Source organism: Pan paniscus, chromosome 1 (assembly GCF_029289425.2).
Source record: "Pan paniscus chromosome 1, NHGRI_mPanPan1-v2.0_pri, whole genome shotgun sequence".
Lineage (NCBI taxonomy): Eukaryota > Metazoa > Chordata > Mammalia > Primates > Hominidae > Pan > Pan paniscus.
This window is the reverse complement of record NC_073249.2, coordinates 133,819,651-133,835,181: the sequence shown is the minus strand read 5'-3', so window position 1 is coordinate 133,835,181 and position 15,531 is coordinate 133,819,651. Positions and strand designations below refer to the sequence as shown.

The 15,531-nt window shown below is 34.4% G+C and overlaps 1 protein-coding gene and 1 pseudogene across 19 annotated transcripts in view; one reads left to right on the top strand and one right to left on the bottom strand.

Annotated features, from left to right (window-relative positions):
* CCDC18 (coiled-coil domain containing 18) overlaps positions 1-15,531 on the top strand; it is a 97,869-nt gene that overhangs the window by 965 nt on the left and 81,373 nt on the right. For 16 of the 19 annotated variants that reach the window (XM_057302928.2, XM_034931314.4, XM_034931321.4 and 13 more), the window contains exons 2-6: positions 2,135-2,270; positions 2,751-2,919; positions 5,114-5,272; positions 10,761-10,867; positions 12,377-12,505. In XM_057302928.2, the coding sequence (XP_057158911.2) occupies positions 2,137-2,270; positions 2,751-2,919; positions 5,114-5,272; positions 10,761-10,867; positions 12,377-12,505 (698 nt within the window). In that variant the 5' untranslated portion in view covers positions 2,135-2,136. Of the gene's footprint in view, positions 1-1,158; positions 1,259-2,134; positions 2,271-2,750; positions 2,920-5,113; positions 5,273-10,760; positions 10,868-12,376; positions 12,506-15,531 lie in introns of those variants that run through there. The other 3 variants (XM_034931325.3, XM_034931330.3, XM_034931302.3) reach the window with 2 other exon arrangements.
* Positions 8,834-9,958, bottom strand: LOC117974711 (large ribosomal subunit protein eL42-like; annotated as a pseudogene).

Sequence of the window (15,531 nt, the reverse complement as noted above, 5' to 3'; positions counted from 1 at the left end):
TGTGTCAAGCGATCTTGAGACAGGAGACTACTACATAAAGTTATGACTTCTTTCCAAAATGAGGAATCTTTTTCGACTACAGCCCATTGTATCACATACATAGGGTATAAAAGAACACTTGTCCTTCGTTTGATGGGTGTGCGTGTGCAAACCTACAAACACATTGTTAATTAGGGCCGAAAGATGATGTTGTTAAGGTCGGTGAGTAGGATGATGTGCTTTTCTAGGTATGCATAGTCAGTGAAGATAGCCTTTTTTGGGTAACTACTGTAAATTGAAGTTAAGGACATTCATTTGACAGTAAATGGCCCACTAGGAAAATGAAAACATTTTAGTATCAAATATATTCATTGCTACTGCAGAAGAGTTAGGGAGTTCTTTCTTTCTTTCTTTTTTTTTTTTTTTTTTTGAGACCGAGTCTCACTCTGTCGCCCAGGCTGGAGTGCAGTGGCGCGATCTCGGCTCACTGCAACCTCCGCCTCCCAGGTTCAAGCAATTCTCTGCCTCAGCCTCCCGAGTAGCTGAGATTACAGGCGCTCGCCACCACCCTCGGCTAATTTTTTTGTATTTTTAGTAGATACGGGGTTTCACCATCTTGGCCAGGTTGGTCTTTAACTTTTGACCTCGTGATCCACCCGCCTTGACCTCCCAAAGTGCTGGGATTACCGGCGTGAGCCACCGCGCCCGGACTGGGAGTTATTTCTTGCATGGCAATACACAGATGTTGAACTAAAACCTGATTTAAGATGAAATATATAGTACCAAATGGTATTATAGAATTTGCCCAATTTTCTCTACCCTTTTCTCCTTCACCATCCTACAGAGAGCTAGAGATGTTGAATAGATAAAGCAGGATGGGGACCTGATTTATTGACTTGTCTGCGAGAGTCTTGTCACTTAAGCAGAAGCAAATTTGTGGAAACAAAAAAGGGAAAGAGGATAGAACCAGTTTGTCTATTAAGATTACATAGTATCTCATTTAATTTCCTGCCACTTTCTTTCCATAAGGTGGGAGTTTTCTTTTTAATCTTCCTCCCTACATCTGAGAATTTTTGAGTGGGGAATAAATGTAACATACCATTCTAACTGGATGAGGGAAGGAAGGACAGTTTAGTATTCGTTAATTCATTCAAAATATTGAGCTTCTCTAAGTACATTGCAGTCCTGAACGTAATGCACAGGACTTTTAACCTTTTGGAACTTGGGATGGGATCAGAATGCTAAGAAGGGCGTTGAAGGAGATGCTACAATGAAAAAGGTAAATGAGATCTGAAAGAGGAATGTAATTTTAAGATTGCGCAGAAAGCTCTGTAGTAGTGGAGATTATAAAGCTCTAGTTTTTTATTGTATTAATTACAATAATAAAATGTGATGCTTTATTGTGATTTTTATATGCAAATAAATTTAGTAGTTTCACAACCCTAGAGATACTCATCCACTGAAGAAACAAAAGCTTTTCTTCATTTCTATGAGTTGACCTGCCAAATGTTATTTTGATCCCTGTGGTTGTGACTTGTAAATGTGTGTTTTTAAAATTTTATAACTATTGGGCATAGGAGGAGGAGACAGCTTTTATCTGGTAATAAATTCCCTTCTAACAAAATATGAATGTAATGATACCATTTAATCAGATGTCCAGTACTTGTAATGTAATTATGAAAGTTCAAACACCTCATATTGAAATTGATATGTAATATGTAATAAAGCTACAATGCGACATAATTTAATGGTCTGCATCCTAATGACTTGGATTCAAATCTTGATTTCACCATTTACAGTTTGTGGGACTTTGAGCAAGTTATTTAATGTCTGATTCTTAGTTTCCTTAACATGTAATGAAAATAATTAACAATTGTTAGGAAGATCAGGTATGCTTAGAAAAGGGAACTATAATAACTAGACCCTGGCTAAAATGAAAAATTCATTCATTGAAATTGTATTGAACTCCTTTATGGCTTTACACTACAGATAAATTCATTATTATTGATTTTTTGTTTTGTTTTAAACCACCATGAAAGATTTCACAACATTTGAAATAGAAAACTAATGAGTTAAATTCTATTCATGTGAGTATTTTGACTGAAACTACAGAATCTTTCAGACAAGGTACAAGAAATTCATTTTTTTTTTTAAGAAATGGAATCTAGTTCATCAGACTACTATAATAAAGACAATGAAGAGGAAAGTTTGCTTGCAAATGTTGCTTCCTTAAGACATGAACTGAAGATAACAGAATGGAGTTTGCAGAGTTTAGGGGAAGAGTTATCCAGGTAAGTAAGTAAAATCACATATAGAATTCACTGTGCCTTAAATACATCAATGTAAAATGTGTGGATTTCATTATGATGTATTGTTTCTAACGTGCCTCTGGAATAAGAAATAATTTTCTTATACTTTTTAATGTAACTTTCAGTTTAAGGAAAAATAAGGAATATTAGAGAGGCCTCTGCATATTAAAAACACTTTCAGTGTATTAGAACTCAGTATAAAATATATATTTTGGGCTTTACTAATTTTTTAAGATTTTTTTGAATCTTAAGTAATCTTAGCGTAGAGGCTCTAGAAATACAGTTTGCTAGTTTAAAAGTAATTATGATTTATTTAAAATTTAGTGGAAACATTGCCTTATGTTCATAACTGTGAATCTGCTTAGCAGCATTTCAGGTTTTCTATTTTCTTATTTAATGTATAGCAATTTGTAGTGAATAAACTATCCAAGAACTGAAATATGTTTTTTCTTTTTTCTCTAGTGTTAGTCCAAGTGAAAATTCTCATTATGCCCCTAATCCTTCACGGTCTGAAAAGCTAATTTTGGATGTTCAGCCTAGCCACCCTGGACTTTTGAATTATTCACCTTATGAAAACGTCTGTAAAATATCTGGTAGCAGCACTGATTTTCAAAAAAAGCCAAGAGATAAGGTTATTGTTTTTAGACCTATCTAGTTAAAAGAAGTTTTGGTTTTAGGCCTGTCTACTTAAAAAAAATTTTTTTTAATTTTAAAATTAAAGAAAAAAATTTTTTCTTTAAATACTTTATTCATGGTTTCCATAATCTTTTACTATGGTACTCAAGAATTTAAATATAATTGTTCTTTTTATGTTCTAACAAGAAAGTAGTTATCTTGGTGTATTACTCTACTTTTAAACTTACATATTTATTACCTTTTTGCAGTTAAATGTCTTCTTATGTAAATTATAATCCCCTTGATTTTAACACTACATCTTATACATAATAGGTAATCAATTGTTTATTAAGTAGTTAAGGTATACCCACCATTTAAAGCCTGGATCAAGTACTTTGGATAGTATGGCACTGTTCTCTTTTCATTATCTATTTTGTCAATGATGTTAGAGATCTTTGCTTGGTCTGAAACTCTCTTCCTTTTTCTTATTCTATCACATATTTATCTCCCTGCATTTATCCCTCTTCCTCACTCAACTCTTTTATCTCCTTTTACACTCTCTTCCTGTTCTTTGTTCCCCCGACTCCCTACATGTATATACACAGATACGGTTGCACATAATCTTTTTGGATATGTATTTGCTCTTTCCACTTCGGAAAGCCAACCATTAAGAGCTTTCCTTTTTGTAACGAATCTGCTTAATGAAGCTGTCTGAATCTACTTTTTAGAAACAAATTCAAATTCCATGTTTACATGGTATGTAATTCTAAGAAATTTGATCTCTATCCTCATTCAAATTGCTGATCATTCTTATTGTATATGTGCCTTAATTGGGAAAACAATAATGATAATGCCTATCAAAGACAAAAGGCTAATCTAGTGTGTAAAGATCTCCTAGAAATTGAGAACAAAAAGATCAGTAACCCAATGGGCAAAAGACATGAACGGAAAAAGAAATAAAAGTGATATCCAAACTAATGAAAAGTTGTCCAATTTCACTCATAATAAGATAAATTCAAAATGAAACTATACCTAAGTACCTTACCTAGTTCTTACCTATAGAATTATTAAACATTCAAATGTTTGAGGTGTTATTTTATTGGTGATATTGGGTACGGGTACATTGCCTAGTGGGAATGCACAGTGATATAACCCCAACTGAGATGCATTTGGCAATATTTACCAAAATTACAAATACATTTACCTTGACTTGGAACTCCCATTTCTGGAAAAACGATACTATAGACACCCTGCAGGATATGAAATTAGGCATTGTTTATCATATCAAAAGATTAGAAATAGTTCAAGTATCCAGTAATAGGGGGTTAGTTGAATAAACTAATGGTTTATTCATACAATGGAAACTATGCAGTTGAGAAGAAAAAAGGAGTTTGTCAATGTATTTATTATGGAGAGATTGCCAGTGTATATTGTTCAAGTTAAAAAAAAATGCAAGGTGCAGAATGTTATATTTAATGTGCTAGTTTTTGCATAAGGAGAGGAGGGAAGTGGGTAATTTGTATTGCTTATGTATGCATGTGGAATTACTAGAAGACTAAACAAGAAACTTATAAAAGTGGTTACCCACCTATTAAAGATGGGAAGAGACTTCTGTGTATACTTTTTCTTTTATATAGTTTCAAGTTTTGAATTGCATAAATAAATCACTCAAAATAAAGTTAATTAAAAGAAATGTTTTGAAAATCACAATCCTCATGAAAATTAAATGTATTGTAAAATATATATAAAAAGAATATAATAAAAATATGTATACAGATGAAATAATATTTTACCTATTATCCATTTTGTTGGTGGTGGACATTTGGGTTCTTCCTATTTACTATCTCTGTGGACAATGTAGCTATGAATAGTTTTATATCTGCACGTGAAAGAGTACAAAAGTTTTTATCAGGTTATGTCTAGGGATGATATTATTGGTTCTTAGCATATTCAACTTTGCTGGATAATACCAGCCAGTTTCCCAAAGTGCACCACTGTTTTCCAGGTTATACTTGTATGTACTTCCACCAGCAGTGGAAGAGAGAGTATTGATTGTTCCACATATCCTTGTCAATACTCACTAAGTATTTTAACTCATTTTCTGAGCTGCTTAGTCATTTTGTTAATAATTGCTCATAATTTTCCATTAATTACATGTAACCCTTAATTGAAATAATTGAAAATATATTTGTTCTTTTTCATTCTTTCAGATGTTTTCATCTTGTACCCCTGTGGATGAGGAGATTAAAAGCCTTCGAGAGAAACTAAATAAACTTAGGCAACAGAATGCTTGTTTGGTCACACAGAATCATTCCTTAATGACTAAATTTGAATCTATTCACTTTGAATTAATACAGTCAAGAGCAAAAGTATGTATCTTGAAATAAGTTTGCCAACAGAAAATAGTTGTTATTTTAAGATTTATAATTGGAAAAATATTCCTTGTATTGCCACATTGCCTTAATGTGTTATGGGAAGTAATTTTCATTATAATACTATAGTATCAACATGTTATAAAATCAATATTGTATGAATTATATCTGAAAATGATTGAAGGGAACTTTACAGTTTTTGCATTTAGATAAGTCAGCTTCTTAAGGTGTTAAGATTACCAATTTGTGTGGTTTTATTTTTTATACAAAGGAAGTATAACTTACTTATCTTCCCTTTTAAAATAACACATTGTCATTGTTGAAAATTTTAAAAGAAGCAAAAAGAGGAAGAAAGATCACCCAGAGTTTCCACCTAGAAACCACTTTACCAGTTTAATACGTAGTTGAATCCAGACTGTTTTAAATAGTTTTGGTGTTTTCTGTTTTTTACTTTATATATAGTCTGTGCATTTTCTGATGCATTTACATAGCTTTTCCATTGAACATTTTTTATGGTAGCATTATATTTCATGTGATTATATCATAATTTAGTTAATAATTCCTGTATTTCAGTGGTTTCCTATTTTTTTACTAAATGATTGGTATTACACAAAAAATTAGAAGAAACCAAAATGTCCAATAATGGAGACATAGTAAATTATGGTATACCCATAAGATAGATTGCAACAAAACCTTTTTTTAAAAAAATGAAGCAAATATACTAGTACTAAGATGCAAAGTTGTTTGACTTGTATGGAGCATTATAAGGTTTAAATGATATAATATATGTAGTCACTTAAAACAGTGTCTATGTGTAGTCAGCACTCAAAAACAATTACCTAATATATTTAGTGGCAGAAAAACATTACAGAGCAGTACACACATGTATAATACTCTTAGTTTTCCTCTTTATAAGAAGTGTGCATGTGTCTGTGTGTGTGTGTTTGTATGTAAATATGTATACATGTGATATATTAAGGTTAGAAACTATGCTTCACACTGTTGATAATTTCGAGAGAGATTGGAAGGTTGGAGTGAGGCTTTCACTATTTACTTTTATAAGCATTGTATACATACATTATATGTAGTTTTAAATAGAGGAGTTATGGGAAGACTTCATTTTTCTTTTCTGTTTTTTCAAACAAAACAAAATGCTATTAGGGATTATTTCAGCACAGGAAAAACAAAATGCAGCAATGAACATTAAACTTCTTTGGTGTTTGAGATTATTTCTAGGGTAGACTTACAGAGGCAGAATGACCAAATTTTAGGGAAATAATGTTTTTCAAGCATTTACATTTGGTTCCTCATCTTTTCTTGGTCACTTTGAGGGAAAAATGCTGTTTTTCTTGATTTCTTACAAAATGTACCTTTTCAGTATTTCTTTGCGATTTAGATTTCTTTGTGATTTGTCTGTTCATTTTTTCTGCTTATTTTTAAAATTTTTCTTCAACTGTAGATAATCTCTCTTTTTAAAGTCATGATTGCTTAGTGATTTAAAGTAAGAAAAGAGACATAAAGATAATTTAATAACTATGAACTAATAGCATTTTGAACCTTTCTTTTTAGGATATAAACATACCAGTGGTTATGTGAGGAAGTAAGATACTAGTATTGTATTTCTCAGCTCAGCATTTTCAAAGTTGTTGAAATATTTTTTAGGGAAGCCACCTATTTCAGGCCATGTATGAGCTTTTGATGTTACATATATGCCCACTATTGAGACTGTTTTGCAGAAATCAATCAATATATTCATAACTTACGTCTGGCAATGGTTGTACTTACTCTTCTGGAGCCTGGCGTCCTGCTCTTTCTGAGCTTTTTGCCCTCTACACCTGCTGTCCAACTGCTACCCTGGGACTTCTCTTTGGTGTTGTTCTAGGTTGGAGCTACTGTTTCCTGAATTCTATTTTTTGTTATTTCCTAGTTTTTCTGTATTTGGAGCATATCTTCCAGTTACTTCCTTGCCTGCCTGAAAATGTCTTAATTTCTTCTTCACTCATGATTAAATTCCAGTTTGAAAATTATTTAATGTCAGAATTTTTAGGGCATTACTCCCTTCTATCTTCCAGTGCCACTTTGAAAAGTCTGTTGCCATTGTGAATTACTTTTTAGCATGTAATCTCTTTTTTCCCCCCATTTGTTTGTTTTTCACTTTATGGTAGATGGTAGTTCTTAGGATCTTCCCATTCTGGTGTTTTAAAACTGCACAACAAGTTGTCTTTGAATAGGCCTTTATTACTCATATTGGGTATTTGAGAGCCCTTTCAGGCTGGAAACTTGTATCTTTTGGTTCTGGAAATTTTTCTGTTTCTTAATTTTTATTTTTAATTTTTGTGGGTACATAGTAGGCGTATATATTTTTGGAGTACATTAGGTTTTTTGATACAATCATGCAGCATAATAATCGCATCATGAAGAATGGATATCCATCCCCTCAGGCATTTATCGTTTGTGTTATAAACAATCCAGTTAAACTCTTAGTTATTTTTAAATGTACAATTAAGTTATTATTGACTATAGTCACCTGTTGTGCTATAAAATAGTAGTTCTTATTCATTCTTTCTATTTCTTGTACCCATTAACCATCCCCACCTCTCCCCACCCCAACAACTGCCCTTCCTGGCCTCTGGTAACCATCCTTTTACTCTCTGTGTCCATGAGTTCAATTGTTTTGATTTTTAGATCCCACAAATAAGTAAGAACATGTGATATTTGTCTTTCTGTGCCTGACTTATTTTACTTAACATAATGATCTTTAGTTCCATCCATGTTGTTGCAAATGACTGATTCTTATTCTTCTTTATGGATGAATAGTACTCCATTGTGTAAGTACTACATTTTCTTTATCCATTCATCTGTGATGAACACTTAGGTTGCTTCTAAATCTTGGCTATTGAACAGTGCTGCAACAAACATGGAAGTGCAGATACCTTTTCAATATACTGATTTCCTTTCTTTTGGGTATATGCCCAGCAGTGGAATTTCTGGATCATATGGTAGCTGTATTTTTAGTTTTTTGAGGAGCCTCCAAACTGTTCTCCATAATGGTGGTACTAATTTCCATTCCCACCAACAGCGTATGAAGATTCCCTTTTTTCCACATTCATGCAAACATTTGTTATTACCTGTCTTTTGAATGTAAGCCTTGTTTTTTTGTTTTTTTTGAGACAAGGTCTTGCTCTGCTGCCCAGGCTGAAGTGCAATGGTGCAATCACAGCTCAGTGCAACCTTGACCTCCTGGGCACAAGTGATCCTCCCACCTTAACCTCCCAAGTAGCTGGGACTACAGGCACGTGCCACCATGCCTGGCTAGTTTTTGTATTGTCTTTTTGTAGAGATGGAGTTTTGCCATGTTGCCCAGGCTGATTTTGAACTCCTGGACTCAAGCGATCCACCCACCTCCCAAAGTGCTGGGATGACAGGATTGAGCTACCGCGCCTGGCCCTGTGATTTTTATTTAGGAGGTATTCTCAACATTATTTTTTGCACTTCTATTAAATCTTTTATTTTGGCTGTCATACTTTTTTCGGTTTCTGAAGTTTTTTTTTGTTCCGATTGTTTTGTATTTCATAACATACTAATGTAGTATTCTCTCTTAGCACTCTGAAGATTTAATGATTTTTTTTTTCATGTTTGCTTTACTTTCCTTTTTCTTTTGTTTAGGCCTCTGACTTTTATGTTAGAAGCTTTTGGGCCGGGCACGGCGGCTCACGCCTGTAATTCCAGAACTTTGGGAATCTGAGGTGGGCAGATCACGAGGTTAAGAGATCGAGACCATCCTGGCCAACATGGTGAAACCCCGTCTCTACTAAAAATACAAAAATTAGCTGGGCGTGGTGATGTGTGCCTGTAGTCCCAACTACTCGGGAGGCTGAGGCAGGAGAATTGCTTGAACCCAGAGGCGCAGGTTGCAGTGAGCCGAGATCGCGCCACTGCACTCCAGCCTGGTGACAGAGTGAGACTCCATCTCAAAAAAAAGAAGATTTTTTCAGGTGTTAGTATTTTAGCTATTCATATTTAAGAGAAAGGCATTTAAATGCAGATTGGTGGTTTGTTGTCCAGTGGACTTTATTTCTGGGTGATGGTTAGGGAGGTGGTTCTTTTGTAGGGAAACACCTGCCAGCCCCCAAACAGTATCAGTATGAGATGTTTTTCTTTCCCTTTTTTTTTTTTTAACATAAACTCAAGATTTTATTGTCTTCATAATAAAACAAAAGATAACACTTAGAACTGGGTCACTTGGCTCTTTCTGCTCTTACCTCCTCCCAGTTGAAAAAGCTTGCATCTTTTAATACTCAGCATTCTCTTAGATCTGCAGTTGGGCTCAGTGCACTCAAGCCTTAGCACAATCTTCTTTGTAGTTTCAGCCTTTTTCTGGAAAATCTACTTAGTCTGCCCACCATAACCACTCTGCTTCCTGTCATATCGACACTTTCCCTGGGCATACAGAGAATCCTTGCCCTTCTTGTACTGCGTCACTTTCTGGGGTTGGTGCTTGCCACACTTCTTACAGAAAGTCCCGCAGGTTTTAGGAATGTTCACCATGTTTGCGGGAGTGCTATCAGCATGGAGATTTTTTTTTTTTTTGGAGCAATTGAGTTTCTCCAGCAAAGAATCCTTTAGTTTCTCACCTGTGGGATAACCCAAAATGAAATTGAGTAGTAAGGTGGGGCTAACTGTTTTATATTAATTCCCTTGTTACAGCTGTACTTCATTCCTGCTCATTACTTTTAGTGTCTCACAGTCTCAAGCTTCTTCTGTTCAGTTTCTTCTGATAATAAACTTTCTGCCTCTTTCCTAGTATGCCAACACCTTGCTATTGGTGTTCTGGGAGTGGGAAAAAGAGGATGACTGTTACTTGCAGATACTTTGAACTGTATCCCTGGTTTTTCATTGGGTCCTCAATTCTGCCCTCTACAGTACCTTGTGCCTTCATGTTCTAAACTTCTTTTTCAGTGATAGTTATCTTATTGATACTCTCTTCTATACCATTTAGATTGTGGGTTCCCACCCTGCTATAGTAGTTGTACTCTCTTTATTATACAGATTGTAGGGTTATTATGCTTTTCTGTATTTAGATTCTTCCTAGTAAGCATGTATTTTATAATTAGGTTTTTAAATCATAAAAATTCAATAAATATTTTCTTTTATAATTGTTTATAGTTTGATATTTTATGTTTAATTTTCTAATTTATGTAAAATAAATCTTGCTAGATGCTTATCAATAGAGATTCTATTTTCTCCCCTAAATAACTCTTCAGTTATAAGTTGAAGGTAATGCCAGGAGCTTACATGCCAAGGCTGGCTTATAATGATGATATGCCCATGTAAATGTTGATCAAAGGAATAGATGGGAAGCTTTATATCTGACCAATGATTTGGGAGCCCTATTGAACACCCTCATCTGACAGGAAAAAAACTAAGGACCAAGTAGGTTAATTTATTTTCTGAAAGTACAATAAAAGTTGTTTTTATGTTTTAGGTTTCTATGCTTGAGTCTGCTCAACAGCAGGCAGCCAGTGTCCCAATCTTAGAAGAACAGATTATAAATTTGGAAGCAGAGGTTTCAGCTCAAGATAAAGTTTTGAGGTAAATATACTTTTTATAGCTCTCAAAGTTTTATTTTCTACTTTTACATTTTATTATATCTTGTTAAATCTTGTTCCCCACACCCAATAAATTTACAGTAACCTAATGGTGTTCAGCTGTCTTAGAACTTGTTGAATCTATTTTTAGTCAATCATAACTCCTCTTGGCTGTAGGTTGCATGTAGTATATAGGGGCTAAAAAGACTAAGGTGAGATGCCTATTTACATGCTTTTATCAAATATGAATTAGTTCATTTCTTCACCTATACAGAAGTATATACTCAGTGTTTCAAGGGGAGTTCAAGAAATAAAATGTAAAGGAGTCAGACACTTTTATTATTTTTACAGAAAGGGTCTCACTGCGTCACCTAGGCTGGAGTGCAGTGGTACAGTATGGCTCACTGCAGCCTCAGCCTCCTGGGTTCAAGTGATCCTTCTGCCTCAGCCTCCCAAGGAGGTGGGACTACAGGCACGCACCCACTGTGCCCAGCTAAGCTTTTTATTTTTTATTTTGTAGAGACAGGGTCTCACTATGTTGGTCAGGCTGGTCTCAAACTCCTGGCCTCAAGCAGTCATCCTGCCTCGGCCTCCCAAAGTGTTGGGATTGCAGGCATGGGCTGCCATGCCTTGCTATCAGGCACTTTATAATTTATTCTCTTCTGCTTTGAATAAAATGGGAAATATATGCATATTAAATAACATATTACTCTGAGTGATTCTGAAAGTACAGTTAAAGGACCAGCAGTAGTAGCATCACCTGGGAACTTGTTAGAAATGCAAATTCTCAGGTCTTATCTCTGGCATACTGAACCAAGTTGGGAGGCGTTGCACAAGTTCTGCAAATGATGCTGCTGCACACTGAAGTTGTCTTTTATGTCCATCAGAGTTTTGTAATTTTCTTTGTAATAAATATATTATTTTAAATTTGTAGGTATTTTATATTTTTGGCAATTGTGAATTGTTCCTACTTTGTTCATTGCTAGTGTATGGGAAGGTTACTGACTTTCGTATAATATAATTATTTTGTAATTGGTAGCTAATGGTATTATCAGCAAATAAAAAAAATTTTGTTTCTGAGTCAAAGAGTAGGAAAAAGAAAGAAAGAAAAAAAATTTTGTCTTTCCTTTTCAGCATTTATACTACTTATTACCTTTTCATATTTGCTTTTTGCAGTGGGTAGAACTGTCAGAAAAGTTGTTGGATGTGGGGGTGATAACAGTCATCTTTATTTAGTTTCTGAACTATACAGGAATGCTTCTGGTATCTGACTATAAAATACGATGTGAGTTATTACTTCAGATATATTTATCATCTGGTGGAAGTATTCTTTTATTCTTTAAAAAACTCTTAATTAACAAGTGATGAATATGCCTTTTTCTCTATCTCTTTTTGTATATTGTTTCTCTTAACTCATTGATTTAAACAAATATAATTCCTAATATTAAATTATTCTTGCATACCCGGGATAATCTCTTTAGTAGTCTTAAACAAAGTATCCTTTATTTTATAGAGAGGCAGAAAATAAGCTGGAACAGAGCCAGAAAATGGTAATTGAAAAGGAACAGAGTTTGCAGGAGTCCAAAGAGGAATGTATAAAATTAAAGGTGGACTTACTTGAACAAACCAAACAAGGAAAAAGGTATGTGTTTTTAAAGCAAATACATGTTTTTGAAAGGGAATAAAAGGATATATTACCTATTTAAAATTCTAGTTAATTTTTGAAGTGAAAAAATTTCAGAGATTTGGCAATAAATTAACTTAATGTTCTTTTTAATCTGTTAATTTTTTAAAATTTTCCATTAAAATGTTTATATGTGGAATTTATGTTATTAGCATTCTGGATTGGGCTTAATTTCTACAAAACTGATAACGATTATCAGTTTAATGATACTTATTTCTGAAATTAAGTTCTATGGCCTATTTGAAACCAGTACACTGAGTTTAAAATACTAACAGGGAAAAAGCCTGTAAATTAATATTACCTCTAATAAAACTAAATAAAATGTTGAATGAACTCTTTAAAAGAAAATTTTGCCTCATAGAGAAAGAAACTCAATGCCTGTGAATGTGTGCTTGGATCTTCCTTTAGAAATATATAAATAGTACAAAAATATCTATTTTGTATAAATTATATCTTGAGATCAAGTCTTTTAAGTAGCTCTGTCCAAGGAACCATTAACTCTGAATGCCAGTTCACTTTTAAACTGATAAAGATTTAAATTTTTTGAGTTTAAACTAATAAGATTTTATAATAAAATAGGATTATAGCAGTTGTTATACAGTATAAAGTCATAATCTGTACTAAGCAATTTTGCAATTTGCAATATTGCTTAGTAGAAAATGCGTAGGTTTTGGAGTTAGAAAATTTTTAGATTTTACCTCTCATTGGCTTTGTTACCTTGGCCAAATGATATAACCTTTTGAAATCTCAGGTTTTTTTCATCTGTTAAATAAAGATGATATTATCTTGATATGGATAGATATGAAGAGTAAATGAAAAAAAGAAATGTACCTCTTAAAAAATACTAACAATTTAACTATTTTATAAACTTTGTGGTTAAATACTCTAGAATTCACACTTCACTTACTCAGATAAGCTTTGCACGTGGTTAGTTAAAATAGTGAGATAATAATACATGAAGACCACATTCACAATATAGCTGCCAAGAAAAAATAAAGAGGAAGAGCTACCAGTTTCCTCTATGCAACTTAGATAAGAGATGACTTTTAGGATAGAGTATTGACTTTGTTGTTGTTGTTGTTGTTGTTGTTGTTTGAGATGGAGTCTTACTCTGTCTCGCAGGCTGGAGTGCAGTGGTGTGATCTTGGCTCACTGCATCCTCCGCCCCCTGGGTTCAAGCAGTTCTCCTTTCTCAGCTTCCTGAGTAGCTGGGATTACAGGCATGCACTACCACACCCAGCTAATTATTGTATTTTTAGTAGAGACTGGGTTTCACCATGATGGTCAGGCTGGTCTCAAACTCCTGACCTCAAGTGATCCACCCTCCTTGGCCTCCCAAAGTGCTGGAATTACAGGCGTGAGCCACTGCGCCTGGCTAAATATTGACTTGGGCTTCACAAAGTGAGTAAGTGGGGGACAGACACATTCTGGGCAGCATGTGCAAAGGTATAGAAGTATAAAAGGGTATCATTGCTGAAGAACTCTTAAGTAATTTTATGTTCTTATAAGTAAATAGGTGTAGTGGGAGATGAGACAAGAAAGACAGGCTGGATCCAGACTGTAAATGGCTTTGTGTGTTATACCAAAGGATTTGTATTTTAACCTGGAAAGCGTAAATAGCCAATTGAGATTTTTAGGTAGAGGTAATGACATGAAGACTCTTGGAGCTTTTTGAAGAACTAAAATGAATATTGACTTTCTGCTATGGTTTGAATGTGTCCCCCCAATTTTTTGTATTGGAAACTTAATCCCAATGCAACACTGTTGGGAGGTGGGGCATTTTGGAGGTACTTAGGTCACAAGGGCTCTGCTTTCGTGAATGGATTAATGCCATTATAAGAGGGCTTGACAGAGGGAGTTTGTCCCTTTTTTCCTTTCTGTCATGTCAGAATAAAGTGTTCCTCCTCCTTGGAGGATGTAGCATTTAAGGCACCATCTTGGAAGCAGAGAGATTAGGCCCTACCAAACTGCCAGTACCTTGATCTTGGACTTCCCAGCCTCCGGAACTGTGAGAAATACATTTCTGTTTTTTATAAACTACCCAGACTATGATATTTGTTCTAGCAGCACAAATAGACTAAGACACATTCTGAGATTGAAAGATCAGAACCTTTTCAAGGACTATTGGGTGGAGAAGATTAATCATAATGGATTAAAAAGCCAGTGTAAAGAAAGGGAGAGATTGTTTAGCTTTATGCTGTTTGTAAGAGATTACCTAAAACATAAGGACACAGAAAAATTGAAAGCAGACTGGATGCGGAGGCTAACACCTGTAATCCTAGCACTTTGTGGGGCCGAGATAGGTGGATCACTTGAGCTCATGAGTTCAGGACCAGCCTGGGCAACATGGTGAAACCCCATCTCTACAAAAAATATAAAAATTAGCCTGGTGTGGTGGCACACGCCTGGAGTCCCAGCTACTCAGGAGGTTAAGGTGAAAGGGATTGCTTGAGCCTAGGAGGCGGAGATTACAGTGAGCCAAGATTGTGCCATTGCACTCCAGCCTGAGTGACAGAGGAAGATTGTGTCTCAAAAAAGAGAAAAAAAGAATGGAAAGAAATGTTTCAGATAAATAACTCACCAAAGCAAAGTTGATATTACTATATTAGGATCACACAGAATAGACTTCAGTGCAACAAGCATTACCAACATTAAAATGACTCATATAATGTTTAACACTTAACCAAGAAGATATAAAGACTCTAAACCAGCAAGATATAAAGACTCTAAATTTATATGTATCTAATAATTTAGTCCCAAAATACATAAGAAAAGTAACACAATTTCAAGGAGAAAAGAACAAATCTGTAGTCATATGGGGAAAATTCTTTATACGTTTATCAGGAATTGTTAAATTAAGTAACAAAAAATTAAGGCTTGAAGTGTTGAATAAGACAATTAATATTCTTGATCTAATGGATGTGTATATGGAACCATGTAGTCAACAGTTTGAAATTGACATTCTTTCAAGCAGATGTAATCTG